We start from the raw sequence: 14,040 nt of genomic DNA on the forward strand, positions 1-14,040 counted from the left end.
TTAGATTAAAGTATAGCCCTTCAAGTCAGCTGCCAACCTATGGCAATCCCAGGAATTTCATAGGAATTTCTTAGCCAAAGAATGCTCAGAGGTGGTTTGCTACTGTCACCTTCTGAAGTATAGCCTACATCACTTCATATTATCCAGTAGTCTTCACATTTGACAGGGGAAAAGAAACGAAGCATTGCCCAGAATACAAACTCTTACCTTCCGTGTTTTCAGTCCCCCTCCCAGTTGTACTTCTCTTCATACCCTCCGTGCTTCCTCTAGTCCAAGGTATTGTATAAGAGTGCCCTCCCACCCAAAACAAAGGACTGTTGCTGAAAAGAAAGATAATTTTTCCTGCATACGTACATGGAAATGCTGTCCACTGTGGTTTAGATCTCAAACAATATTACATTTCAGTTAGTAAGAAAATGGAGTCATAGCATTATTTAAACAAAGATTACAAAATTGATTTTTTTTATTATCACACAAGATGCACTTATAAAATCCATACAGAATGTCATTTTACAGGGGAAAAATAATTCCAAGCTTCTTTTGAGCAACTATTAAATGAAAATTAAATTACAACAAATTCAACAATATTTTTGAATTCAATATTAATTAATGAGATTTTGCCAAAAATGAATGCCCATCTGAAATCATCATTTCTGTAGATCTGGAATTTGGCTTTCAACATTTTCAACTTTGGCCACTTCACCAAGCTGAAAGGAAAGGAAACCATGGGCTGGGGGTGAGGAGAGAAATGGCCCTTTTTGATCTGAGAACTTCAATCCTTACACTGTTTAACTTAATTCCATGTTTGAAGCTTCTTTGTGAAGACATAATTTCTGTACACTCATTTTTATCTTGGCAGTAGCATCGGCAGCTTTGAGAGACAATCATGTATTTTGAATGCCATTTCTTAATTTATTAACTTTTTACTTGGCCACTCTGTAAAGGCAATAAATGAATTGTCAAAGATCTGCTGATTATTTTCAGCATAAATAACGTTTAAAGCAGAGCAAGAAAGCACCTTCAGGAGAACACTTGTCTGATTCCTGCTCCAGTCCTGTCTGAAGTCTTTGCCAGTTTCTCACGCCCTACGCACCTCAAGTAAAACTATGTTATACTTCAAAACCCAAGCACTTCCTAAGAGTACAATCATTCTACCTAATGTCTGCTTAACATCCAACACCAATAATCAGGCTCTCATTTGCTTTTTGCCAATTTGTAGCATTTAAAAAACTGTTCTTAATTGATTCAACAAAACAACACAAATAACACACCCTCTCTATTTCATTGCAGTTAAAACATTTTTAAGTGCCAAAGTGCAATCCCACAAGTTGGTATGACCCTTCCTCCCCACAAGCATGTACACTTTATATTTATAAATCTCAAGACTTCTACATTTCATGTACAAAGAAAACTAAGCAAAGGGAAAAACGGTTTTGCTTATTTATCATTCATGTGCCATTATCTTGTTTTGTGATCAACTTCTGGCTATGATGCAGTATTTAAGACAAAAGATATTATGCAATAATCATTAAAGAATCATTTATTTAAATTATTTGAAATCTTCCAATGTCAATAATCCCTTGTTATTACTTCTACTCAAAGTTTGAAAAAGACATGGCAGAGTTTGAAATCCTTTTGCAGCTGCTTATGAAAGTGTGTGTGTGTGTGGGGGGGGGGGGGGGGGGGGAAGCTTCTTTTTAAGGTTGCAAAGATTATCCAAAGTTTTCCTTATAATGAAGGGACTTCGATGAAAAGAGATTATGTTCCAGAAGCACAGACTGATACAGCAGAAATGGATTTAAATATATTTCACACATTCATTCCAGGAAACTGATGTCGTAGCTCTGTCAAATTGTAGACCTCTCTAAAAAACTATCATTAAAAAAAAATCCAAGTTAAAGAGCTGAAACATGACCACTTTATCCAGCCAAGTTATTCACTGTGAAAGGCTTGCCATTAATAACTTAAAGTTTAAAATAAATATTGAAACACCTACTTGGCGTCTGTCATTCTTGGTAGCATCTGCTGTCCCAACAGTTCAGTATCTTAAGCACATTCATTTACAAAAGTCTAGTCAATTCTGTTTCCGCATATTGTAAACCTGTCTATCTCCAACAAATCCTTCTTTGTAGATCTGTGTTTTGATTCTGAATTGTCCTGGGTTATATCTTTCTCATCTCCATCAGGAGTTGTCAGAAACTGATCAGAGTTGCTAGTTACAAGTTGTGGCACTACACTTTCATTTTGGTGCACAGGTTGACTGGTCACTGAAGAAGGCAACTTTTCCTCTGAAAAAAACCCAGAAATTAACACTTTAAATAAGGGGAAAATACATTAATTATTGGGCATGAAGGTTCTTGTAAAGCTTCAGGGGCATGGAAGCTAAAATACATCTAATAGGAGTAAGAAAACTCAGTGTATTTTAGAGTACTAACAAACCCGCAGCATAATTTCTGTCTTGTTAATAATGTTATGGTTTTACATAAGCAGGCTCCATATACGAAACTTTTGGTTGAATTCAGTGTCACCATTTTAGCTGAATCAATGAAAGGTGTTACCCAACTCCACATTTTGCTTATGAACCACATGTCTATATTGTTCTTTATTTGTAAAAGCTTCACATGGGATCTTTCGGTCAATTCCAGTAAGTGAGGGAGATCACTCATGGCAGAAGTTGTGTTAATAAGCCCAACAAGGCAACTACCCTGTTTCCCCGAAAATAAGACAGTGTCTTATATTATTTTTTGCTCCCAAAGATGCACTAGGTCTTATTTTCAGGGGATGTCTTATTTTTCCATGAAGAAGAGCTCACATTTATTGTTGAACAACAAAATGAACATTTATTATATACTGTAAAGTAGTTGTCATCACAAACCAGCATAACCAGACAAACTATGAATCCTATCAAGAATTTCTTGTTACTACCATTATTTACATGTACAACAATCTATGGTACCTCTTGCAGTTTAGGTTTCACAAGGTTTCCACGCTGATTTCTCTCTATTCTAGTTTCAATGTAGTCATGAATGATGAATAATATAATATACTATAATAATAATATGATAATATAATAATAATATAATGATATACAATATATTAATGAGATAATATAATAATAGGATATAATAATAACAGAATAGCATAATAATATAATAATAATAGGATAATATAATAGAATAATAGAATGGAATAGAATGATATAAAATATATTAATAGGATAATATAAAATGGAATATAATAATAATAACAGAATAGCATAATAATATAATAATAATAGAATAATATTAGAATAATAGTATAGAATATAATGATATAATATATATATATATATATATATATACACACACACACACACACACACACACAAACACACACACATACACACACATACTAAACAGAGAGCTAGTGTGGTATATAGTGGTTTGAGTGCTGGACTATGACTCTGGAAATCAGGTTTGAAAACCCTGTTCAGCCATGGAAACCCACTGGGTGACCTTAAGCAAGTCACAAGCTCTCAGCACCAGAAGAAAGCAAAGGCCAGTCCCCCCAAACCCCATCTTTTTGAAGATGGGAACAACATAGGCTTCATCCAGTCTGCAGGAATTTCTCATGTTTTCCAGTAATTCTCAAATATGATTGCTAGTGATTCTGAAATTACTTCTGTGAGTTCTTTTAATTCCTTTGGATACAGTTAATCTTGCCCTGGATAACTGAATTAATTTAGCATAGTTTGATATTCATGTACTGCCATCTTTCCCCAACATATTCTGGTGCAACTCCCTAGTAAAAAAAAAAAAACATGTTTGCCTAGCTATGACATGCCAGTATATTCCCTGAGAATCAGGGGCCTCATTCCATATAAAGGTTGTATAATATGTGTCTGGAATTCTATTAACACATTTCAGGTGGGATGAGAGCGATTATCACAGGAATTAGGAGCCCCTGGTGGCACAATGGGTTAAATCCTTGTGCTGGCAGGACTGCTGAATGACAGGTTGGCGGTTTGAATCCAGGGACAGCGGGTGAGCTCCCTGTGTCAACTCCAGCTCCTCATGCAGGGGCATGAGAAGCTTCCCACAAGGATGGTAAAGTATCAAAACATCCAGGCGTTTCCTGGGCAACAGCCAATTATCTCACACCAGAAGCAACTTGTACAAGCCGCTCTTTACACACACACACACAAAAAAAAAATCAAAATCAAAAAAAAAATCACAGGAATCAATTAACACCAACTGAACACTAATTGATTCAAAGGGCTGTTTATTTTCACAATGGAGCTTTTCCCAAATGTTGTAATACCAGAGACTCATCTTAATAGAGAATGGGGGAGGGGCTCTATTTCATTCATTAAGTAAATTAGGGAATGGACTCTGGTTTGTGGAGAGGCCACTAGTTTTGAAACACTTTTTAAAAAACGACTGAACTAATTAGTCGCTATTCCAAGCAGGTATTACAGCAAAAAAAAAAAAAAAGGCCTATGAGGCTGGCAACATATAGTGAGTCACAACATTTTTGCCTAGCTTGCTTCAATCTATCTCTGGTCAGGGCTGGAAACATATTGCTGGACTAGATTGACTCTCTGCTGAACCAGCAATATACTCTGATTCAGAAGGCTTCTTGTGTTTAATTCTATCTCCAAAGCATCTAAATTCTTGATAATGTAAAGTGCTCTTTACACCCATGGCAATTCTTGTCCTGACTGCACAATAAACCCTCATACATTCCTAATCTCTTAAAGAAGACAAAAATCCAAGCCTATTTATCTTGTTCCTTGTTTCCAGGTCTCTTCTGGGAAAGCTGGACTTTTCCCTAATGCTATCAGTTATTTAAACTGAGAAAAAGAAAATCAGCTTAATACAGAAGAGAACATTTTAGCGGTTAAATGGACCTCAGCAGATTCCTGTGAACTAGAACTTCTGGGTCCCAAAAGAAAGCTGATTTTTACAGCAAACATGGGTTATAATGGCATTGAAATACAGCAACAATGACCCACTAACCTTGGCTGGACTTGTACTTGCTCTGTGGTTTACCAAGAGGTTTGCCTGGGGTGCCGGTAGGAGGAGGGTTAAACAACTTCTCTTCCATGTTTGCTTCTTTGACATATTGGCATGATTTCCCCAAAAGCACAATGCTGTTAAGTACTTTGAGTGATATCAACCTGAAAAAAGACACACGTAGGATTGGATTCCATGTCCTGAGAAGAAACCTTTCAGTATCTCCATTAAAAAAATACTAGCTCTAGACTAGTTATTGAAAATTGGTTCAATTTTTTATTCATATCCTAAGTATCCTGCCATCATGAGAATTATCACTATCAAAATCTTACAGCAATAATGCACTACATATAACATTATTACAACACTGCGTGGGTGTTCTAAAAATGAAGATCGTACAAAGTGCATTCTTCATAGTATAAAATAATTAAGAAAAAGAACTGTTAGAACAAGATTTCTATAGAAATGAACTGATAACTTTATAAGTTTTAGCACCTGCACATGCAGAAAAACTAACTGAACTACATGCAGAGTTTGTTTCCAAAAGGTACCAAATCCCAAAATATTGAAAAACGAGTTATAAGTGGCAGCATATTGATGGCAAGGAGTAGAATATTATGTACTGATCAAAACTATTAAAACATATCAAATAACTTTGGTACAGGATCTGGAAAATTACATTTTGTAACAAAAGAAAGCATATCCTAAGCACATTTTTTATGCCTGTAAAATTTGTTCAGATAGATTTTGGAAACGAGTTCCACAAATATTATTTAGAAGTAAAGTACTTGGATCAAGATGGCAGGAGAAAACAGAAGACCTTTTAACAGCCCCCAACAAATGGTAAAATGTAATATTATCATTCATTATAGCTTCCTTCCATATCTGTGTCAGAACCGTGGTAAGAAATAATGGATATGGATGGATATGATCAGATGTTCGACTAAATGCATACAAATTAAGTTAAAATAAGAATAAACTGGATTAAACGATTTTATATCTGTGGAGCGGCAGAGGTAGAAAATATTACACATGTACTATTTAGCTGTAAGTTGTATAAGAAAGAGAAAAACGAATACCTTGTCAGGGTATTGTGAAATGTTAAAATCAATCTGGGTTATTTGAAATGCCTTATGTGTTTGTTTTTCGGCAAGGCATTTCCAGCAGTTATGGAGTTAATGAGAGTCTGCTATGATTGACGTATCACAGGACCAATGGGGTCAAGTTTGTTTTGACCGGGACTTTCTTTCCTGTTCCTGTGGAATGCAGAGGAGTTTCCTGAGTGGAGCGGAGAACAGCGTTGAGCAATGTGCTGTGTGTGCATGAGTTGCTTCGGGAAGCACTCATGGAGGAAGGACTGATGTGCTCTGTTTGTATATAGAAATGTAAATAAAAGATTGATTGCAGTTGGATTTCCAACCAAACCCTCATCTGCTGGAGTGTGTTTGTCCAGTGCTGTTTTTTCCACACGGGAGACAGTCTGGAGGAGGTGAAGACCGGGATGGTGAATTTTTGGATTTCACTCTGCTACCCATCATCCCCACTGACATACCTTGTGCCATACATTATACAAAATGCACACTGGGATCCTTATATTAAAACTACTTATTGGCCGGTCAGAATGCTAAAATAACTTGCAAAATGGCCCTTCTTCTATTTAAAGCAACTCAGCTGAGAACTGCGTATTTGGAATCGATTGGTGTAAATTGTAGGAATGATGCAGATATTTGATCTAGTTCAGGATCTTGACCCCTTGTTGTTAACAACTTGTTTATTTTAACTTTGGTTGTAATGTGGGTTGTATGTTGTATGTGTTAAATGTGTTTGTCAAATGTTTTGATACGGCCAATAGGCTAATCAATAAAACGTATCTTCAATAAACTGGATTATTTAAAATACAGTGTATTTCTCTTTGAGCTATCTATCAGTGGTGCAAAGGTTGCATAAACTGCATACATTTTGGCCCCTCTGTAAACATATGTTTTATTCTTATATTTTTTCTTCATATTTTTATCAATATAAATTCAGAAAAACATTTCCTGAATGTTCATATTTGCACTTACCCGCAATAGAAGAGCACAACACAGGCATAAGCCAAGACTCCCTGTACTTTTACAGAACTTGTAACCACTCTGATGAGCTAAAAAGGAAAGTATTTCTTAAGACCATAGATTGTACTCTAACAGATGTTAAAAGAATTTATAAAGAGGAGTAACAATTGACGACTCAAACGAATATAAAAACAGTTCTCATTACAGGTTGACTCTCTCTTATCCAAAATGCTTGGGGCCAGTTTTTCAGATTTCAGTTTTTTTGTGATTTTTAAAATACTTTTTTTTTGGAAAATACATATTGAATGAGGAATGGGGTGAAAGAGGGCTAGCTACACATCCAGCACCCACTAAGTTTTCTCAAGGAACTCTTGTCAGAAATCTGGTGAGAGAAAGTAAAGGGGGGAGGACTCGGGGCCCCACAGCTTACACAAAACCCTGCAGAAAATGGACTCCAAAGAAGGGAAAAGTCGAAATGTATCTAACAGCCATGGACGACGACGACAGGATGCCTTAAACCTACACCAGTTGATAAACTCTACAAGTTAGCTGGCATTGCCCCTCCTGACGTGCGACGGGAAGTTGCTGCTAACTGTGAGAGAAATAAGGTTGAACACTGTGAAAGCCACCCACTGCATGACTATCAGCCTCCTCCCACCAGACTCAAATCAAGGAAGGGCTTCATGAGAACCACCACTCCTCTTGATGTTCCTCCAGCAACAGCAAGGGTGTTCCTCTGGGCAGCTAAACCTGGCAATTCTAACTGGATGGCCCCTCATGAGGGTCTTCCTCCAGGGGCAAACCAAGAATGGGCAACTTGGAAGTCCCTGAACAGACTCAGAAGTGGAGTGGGCAGATCCAAAGACAACTTGGCAAGGTGGCACTACCTGGAGGAATCCTCCACCTTGTGTGACTGTGGAGCAGAACAAACAACTCCGCATATGTATGCTTGCCCACAATGTCCTGCCTCATGCACGGAGGAGGAGTTGTTTAAAGCTACGGACAATGCGGTTGCTGTTGCCCGTTTTTGGTCTAATACTATTTAGTTGCTTGTGATTTCCTTCCCCCCCCCCCCCCATCATTTTAAAATGTATTTGTTATGCAATGCTTTTGACACGAAATAAATAAATAAATAACAGCCATGGACTATGGGAACGTTGGAAATCTCCAGCTGCCCAGCCAATCCATACTCTGCTCACCTTTCATGTCCATTTTCAGGACTCCTGCCCTGCTCTACATCTTTGGCCAGGCAGAAGGGCCTGAGGTGTAGACTGGGCCAGCAGCGGGATACATTTGGAGTATCCCCTCCTCTTTTCCCTGCCAAATTTTTGAAGGCGTTGAAGTGAGAGAGAAAAATGCAGTTGGCATTGGATGTGTAGGTAGCCCCCTTTCCTCAAAGGTGGAAGGGACAGCAAAAAAATTAGGTTTGGGGAGTCTTTTGGATTTTTTGGAAAATAAACTCCCAACCTCTATGTAAATTACTAAATAAAACTTGTATTAAAAAAGACTTGCGACATCCCTATTTGCAACTGACAGAATTATCTTCCTCCAGTCTTTTCTTCATACCTAAATCCTCCTCAGTATCTTTAAATACCTATCTAAAACTGTAAAGTTCAGCTCTGTTAATAACGTTTGCTAAGAGGCATTTCTGGTTAAGATATTAAGACAAGTGCCAAAGAAAGACAAACGAAAAGTGAGGGTAAGTTGTATCGAAGTAAGGGGGAAAAATGAGACGTAACAATCTCATAACACTTAAGTGCCAGTGACTCTTGCATTTGAACTAGGCCCTGAATGCAGTTCACTGAAATAAAAATACTGGCCATGACATAAGATTACTTTGCCTCACATCTTTGAATTTACAAGAACAGCTTCCCTCTGTACCAATATGAAAACAATTTTTCAAATTACGCAGGAATATTAAAACCTCTTGTGAAGAAATAGGGATATGCAACTGGCTTTTAATTAGGGCTGTAATACCTATGTTTTCCATTAGCACAACTAACATTTCAGCAACTTATGCCTTCAATTGCTTCTGTGTAGATAGGCATGTTCCTATTTCTTTATCACACATGAACAAAGGCTAGTTATCAATGGAACCTACATTGAAAGAGATGTTTCAAAGGTCTATTTTCTGTAAAGTCCACAGATACTTTATTGTTAAAATCCAACAAAGTTGAGCGTGTAACTTTTACTCTGGTGTTTATTTTGTAATACCTGGGTAAATAGTTCAGTCTGTGTTTATCTCACACAGTTTCACCCTGCAGAGATATTAATTCAAAGGTTCAGAAAAATACATAGCATTTTGGAACTGTGGTACAGCTCCCCCAGCCCCCAACCCCACTAGCAACTGAGGGATTTTGTAATGTGACAAGAAATATATGACTTACTAAAACAGCCAGTGGGAGCGGAATAAAACCCATTCTTCTGGAAACGGAGTCACTATAATCTGTGTATGCCTGGAGGAAAAGAACTGAACCTGAGCTTTAAAAATATAGTAGCAGAAAATGAAAGTAAAAAAAGAAGTTCCATTGCAATTAGTCACATATTTTAGATAGCATCAGTTGTTGCTAAAGGAGACAGCAGGCTATAGCAGGGATGGGTAAGTAATGTAGGGTGTTTTCTGCTGATAAGCCATGTCCACCCAGTTTTGTTTCTCCTTCCCACAGCAGTTCCGGCAGGTTGGAGTAAAGAGAAAAATAGGAAGTTGGGCCACCCCAGGAGGTCTCCCAAGAAGCCAGCAATTTCTTGCCTCCTCTTTTGGCTGTTTTGCTGCCAGCTACTCATTTACAGCCACTTTTTATAAGTTCCGAGTAATATTAAAAATTTACTATCCTTGTTTTCATTTTCCTCTCTGCTTTTTTCCCTGTCTTTTAAGATTATAACTTGAGGCAGGATCCATCTTGTTTATATCTTTAAAAACATTTCTAGGGGAATTTAAAAAAAATGCTTAAAATGTGAAAGCCACTGACAGCCTTTCTAAAAAAGCAATAAATGCAATACATACATGCTATTTTGGAAAAGAAGAAAAACATATTTTAACTGGCAAAACTGGACTTGCAGGTGGATATATATCTTTGTGGAATTAATGCAACTTAAATTTATTAAGTTGTAAGGGAAGATCAAGTCAGTTCACAACATATCTGCAGATTGCCAAAACATTGTGATGGTGTGCTACTACTAAATTATCTCATGGAAGACTGCATAAAAATAAAGAAAATATGAACTATAACTAGCATCCTTGTGCAATTACAGAATAAACCTTAAAACGGGGATACCCATGTCATGTATGAATGCATTAAAGGTTTCTCATAACAAATAAAGTCCTCATCAGTATATTGATGAAAAACGTTCTCATATCTGAAGGAATCGTAAACATTACAGTAAAGTCTCATGGAGTGGGGATATCTGTGAATAAAATATACCAAAATTCTCAAAGAGATCTTAACACAGAAAACCACCAGTCGGTTATGCTCTTTGACTCTTTAAGAGTAACGAATAATGGAAAAGGATGCTGCGGAGAACTACATTTGCAGATAGAATGTTAAGAAAGAAAGTAAATTGATTTTAGTATAAGATGGCACTTCAAGTAAATCTCTTTACACCTGTACACATTATTTTAATTCCCACTACAAAGTAAGCATTCTCTAACATCTGACAACCAAGTATTTCCTCATATACGATTGTATTCCATTTTCAATAATACAAGTACATGCATTAGTGTAAGAAGTCATTTTCATTCTATCACTTACATTTTTCTGTCGACTGCTAACAAGGTCGAATGCAAGGCTTGCTCTGTATTCACTGTAGACCTGAGAACAAAATAACTCAACAAATTCACATGTTGTTTTTATTTATTTATTTATTTCTCACGTTTATATCCCGCCCTTCTCACCCGAAGGGACTCAGGGTGGCTTACAGTAATGGCAGCAATTCGATGTTATTAAAGTAAAATCTTCACTAAAAGCAGTACTGTTGAAAATGTTTACTACAGAAAATAAAATTGAGATTTGTATCTTAGGTCTATATTCCTAGTGGTCTTTAAACATTCATTTATCATGGGAGGGCATGTATCAGCAGATTCCTATATTTGTGGTGACAATTCCCATTAAATGAAAAGAGGGCTCCCCTTGCCTATGGGTATATGCAGGTAACTTCCATCAAGGCAAACTAGGAGAAAGGTACAAATAGTTCAAAATCACAAAAAAAAAAAAACTATAATGCTGCTGCACATGTTTAACTGAATTGTTTAACTATTTTTAAAATCTTGTTTTCATAGAACAATAGAGTTGGAAAAGACCTCGTGAGCCATCTAGTCCAATTATGCACCAGTCTGGGCCCTGTGCCAGGGGAAAGGTAGGTAAGTAAGTAAGTCCCCAGAAGAATCCTATGCAACTTGTGAAGTATGACCAACTTGTAAGTGTTTAGCAGATAATTTAGATACTTACATCAGCAGTGATATCATTAAATTTTGTTATAAAAGCATGCTTCACAATGTCCACTGCAATTTCTGATGCAATCACCATACAAACATCTGGAAACAGCACCCAAAGATGGTCTGTAATGGTAAGAGAAATATTTCTAGAAAGCTGATATAGGACAAAAAGTAAATGACAAAATGTAAATACATATTCTTCAAAACTGAAAGGCTACAGATTATAAACAATGGAGTACTCAGAAAGAATTATTGGTAGGTACCATTTCCAGATGTGAACAGAGAGCTTGTTCTGATAAAAGAAACAATCTCAAGAAATTCCTCACTGACAACAAGCTATAGCGAATGTGGTGTATACATATGATATATGTCAGAATGGTTTGAGAGCTAGACTATATATCTGGAGAGCAGGGTTTGAATTCCACTCAATTATGGATACACATTGGGTAGCATTTGACAAGTCACATTTTCTTAGCTTCAGGGGAAGGTAAAGGTACTCCCCTCCCAACTAACCTTGCCAAGAAAAATCTGTGGGAAACAACTTGAAGGCACGTAACAAAAACAAGTTCACAGATATCATTTCAAGATTATGAAATCAGTGGTTTACACCATTTGAACATTTTTATAGGCATGGTACCACTTTAAAATAACTCTGAACATAGTCTTGTGTCGTTCTTGAAACTAGAATTGGGGTTGATTTTAGAAGCTAGGAAGAAAGATCATCTGAAAATAACCAGGATGTGACAGGCAAGGCTATGAAAATAATGTGTGTGATGCTGGTGGTCAACATGAAGTGATATGTTTCCATTTTTTTTGTCTTGTTGAGAAGCAGACTTTACCTGGATTCCAAGAAAACTGTTCCATGTTCCTTAAACAAACTATCAGTAGCAGTACATAGTTGGTAAATCTCTCCTTGATGTCTATAAAGAAGAAAAGATTTAATTTTTATTTCCAAAGATTCTATTTTCTTAGAGAGCTATTATGGTGAAGAATCATCAGGAAGACACGGACACACATACATCATCAACAATTCCTCACTGGGAAGAGGCCATTCTCGCTTGCGTGGGAAAAGGGGAGTTCCAGAGTCGAGGGGCAGCCACTGAGAAATAAGGCCCTCTGTCTCATTCTCATCAATCAAGCTTGAGGTGGAGGTGGGACCGAGAGAAGGGCCTCTCCTAAAGATCTCAGGGCCTGGGCTGATTCATACAAGAAGAGGCCAGCCAAATAGCCTGGACCTGAGTCATATAAGGCACCCATAAGGAAATGCCAGGAAAATGCTGGCAATTTGATCAAAAAGGAGGAAGTTTATGAACAAGGCCCTTTGGCAGGGAGATGGAGCAACAGCACCCCCCCCCCCCCCCGGTGGCCAGAACTAAGCACAAACCTCCAAGATGCCGAAGGTGGGAAAAGCCTCTAGAGTTCCAGTTATCCGACATAAAGGGGCAGGCCGAATGTCGGATAACCGGAACTGTTGGATAATAGGGAGGACCTATTGCTGCAACAAGTAAGCCGGGGGCTTGGCGAGGAGGGAAGGGAGTTTTCTCTCCCCAAGCCCCGGGCTTCCTCTGTTGCTGCAACGGGGGAAGCCAGGGGCTTGGCAAGGAGGGAAAGTAGTTTTCTCCCCCCAAGCCCCGGACTTTCTCCTTTGCTGCAATGGAGGAAACCAGGGGCTTGGCAAGGAGGGAAGGGAGTTTTCCCTCCCCAAACCCCAGGCTTCCTCCATTGCTGTAACAAAGCTGGGGGCTTGGCAAAGAGGGAAGGGACATTTCTCTCCCCAAGCCCCAGGCTTCCTCCACTGCTGCCTATCTAGGAAGCAACGGAGGAAGCCGGGGGCTTGGCAAGGAGGCAGCAATGCTTCAAGCCCGGTGCTTGGCAGGGAGGGAGGTGACTTTACCCTCTTGGCAAGCACCCGGCTGCCTAGAAAAATAGCAAAGCCCTGAGGGACTCTCCAAGTGCCTGGTGTTTGCTGGGAGGGAAAAGTCTATGTGGTCGACTCTTGTCCCTCCCAACAAGCTACTGAGCGTTCTGCCTAGAAAAACATCAGTGCAGCAGGCCTCTTCAAGTGGCAGGCACTTGTGCGGAGGGGCAAGAAGCCGACGCGTCAGATAAATGGTAGTCGGATAACCAGAACCCTACTGTAAATAAATATAGGGCTATAATGAATTAAATAAGTAACTCTATGTATAGTGGGACCTACTCCTAGACAGTGTGCACAGGATCACAGCTATAACATTCAGTTTCAGATTCCAGGAATGGACTTCTAGGTGTTCACAGTATTGAAAGTAGCGTGACAACCAGTCAGCTTCTTCCACCAATTAAATGACAATTAAACACAACATTTATATCAAATTCATTCATAGCTTAAAAGACATCAAACATAATGGATTCTCATACCCTGCATAATTATACATACCACTGTTTGACATCTGAAATAGATTGTTCTTTTCAAACTTCTTGAAGACACTTCCTTTTATTTCAACAAACTGTAATGTGAAGAAAGCAACATTTTAGATTCTTTAAAAAAACCCTTCAATTTAAAATGTATTTTAAAAAAAATGATTAC

At 38.1% G+C, this 14,040-nt stretch overlaps 1 protein-coding gene across 6 annotated transcripts in view; it reads right to left on the reverse strand.

Annotated features, from left to right (window-relative positions):
• Positions 1-445: 445 nt before the first annotated feature.
• The window catches only part of tapt1 (transmembrane anterior posterior transformation 1), a 102,753-nt gene continuing 89,158 nt past the window's right edge, over positions 446-14,040 (reverse strand). For 5 of the 6 annotated variants that reach the window (XM_008120276.3, XM_008120282.3, XM_062982104.1 and 2 more), the window contains 8 exons: positions 13,891-13,960; positions 12,317-12,397; positions 11,491-11,600; positions 10,795-10,854; positions 9,433-9,501; positions 7,058-7,134; positions 4,998-5,158; positions 446-2,288 (listed from right to left, as the gene is read on the reverse strand). In XM_008120276.3, coding sequence (XP_008118483.3) covers positions 2,071-2,288; positions 4,998-5,158; positions 7,058-7,134; positions 9,433-9,501; positions 10,795-10,854; positions 11,491-11,600; positions 12,317-12,397; positions 13,891-13,960 — 846 coding nt within the window. In that variant the 3' untranslated portion in view covers positions 446-2,070. Of the gene's footprint in view, positions 2,289-4,997; positions 5,159-7,057; positions 7,135-9,259; positions 9,304-9,432; positions 9,502-10,794; positions 10,855-11,490; positions 11,601-12,316; positions 12,398-13,890; positions 13,961-14,040 lie in introns of those variants that run through there. The other variant, XR_010006563.1, reaches the window with a different exon arrangement.

The sequence above is a fragment of the Anolis carolinensis genome, chromosome 5, assembly GCF_035594765.1.
Source record: "Anolis carolinensis isolate JA03-04 chromosome 5, rAnoCar3.1.pri, whole genome shotgun sequence".
NCBI classification, from domain to species: domain Eukaryota; kingdom Metazoa; phylum Chordata; class Lepidosauria; order Squamata; family Dactyloidae; genus Anolis; species Anolis carolinensis.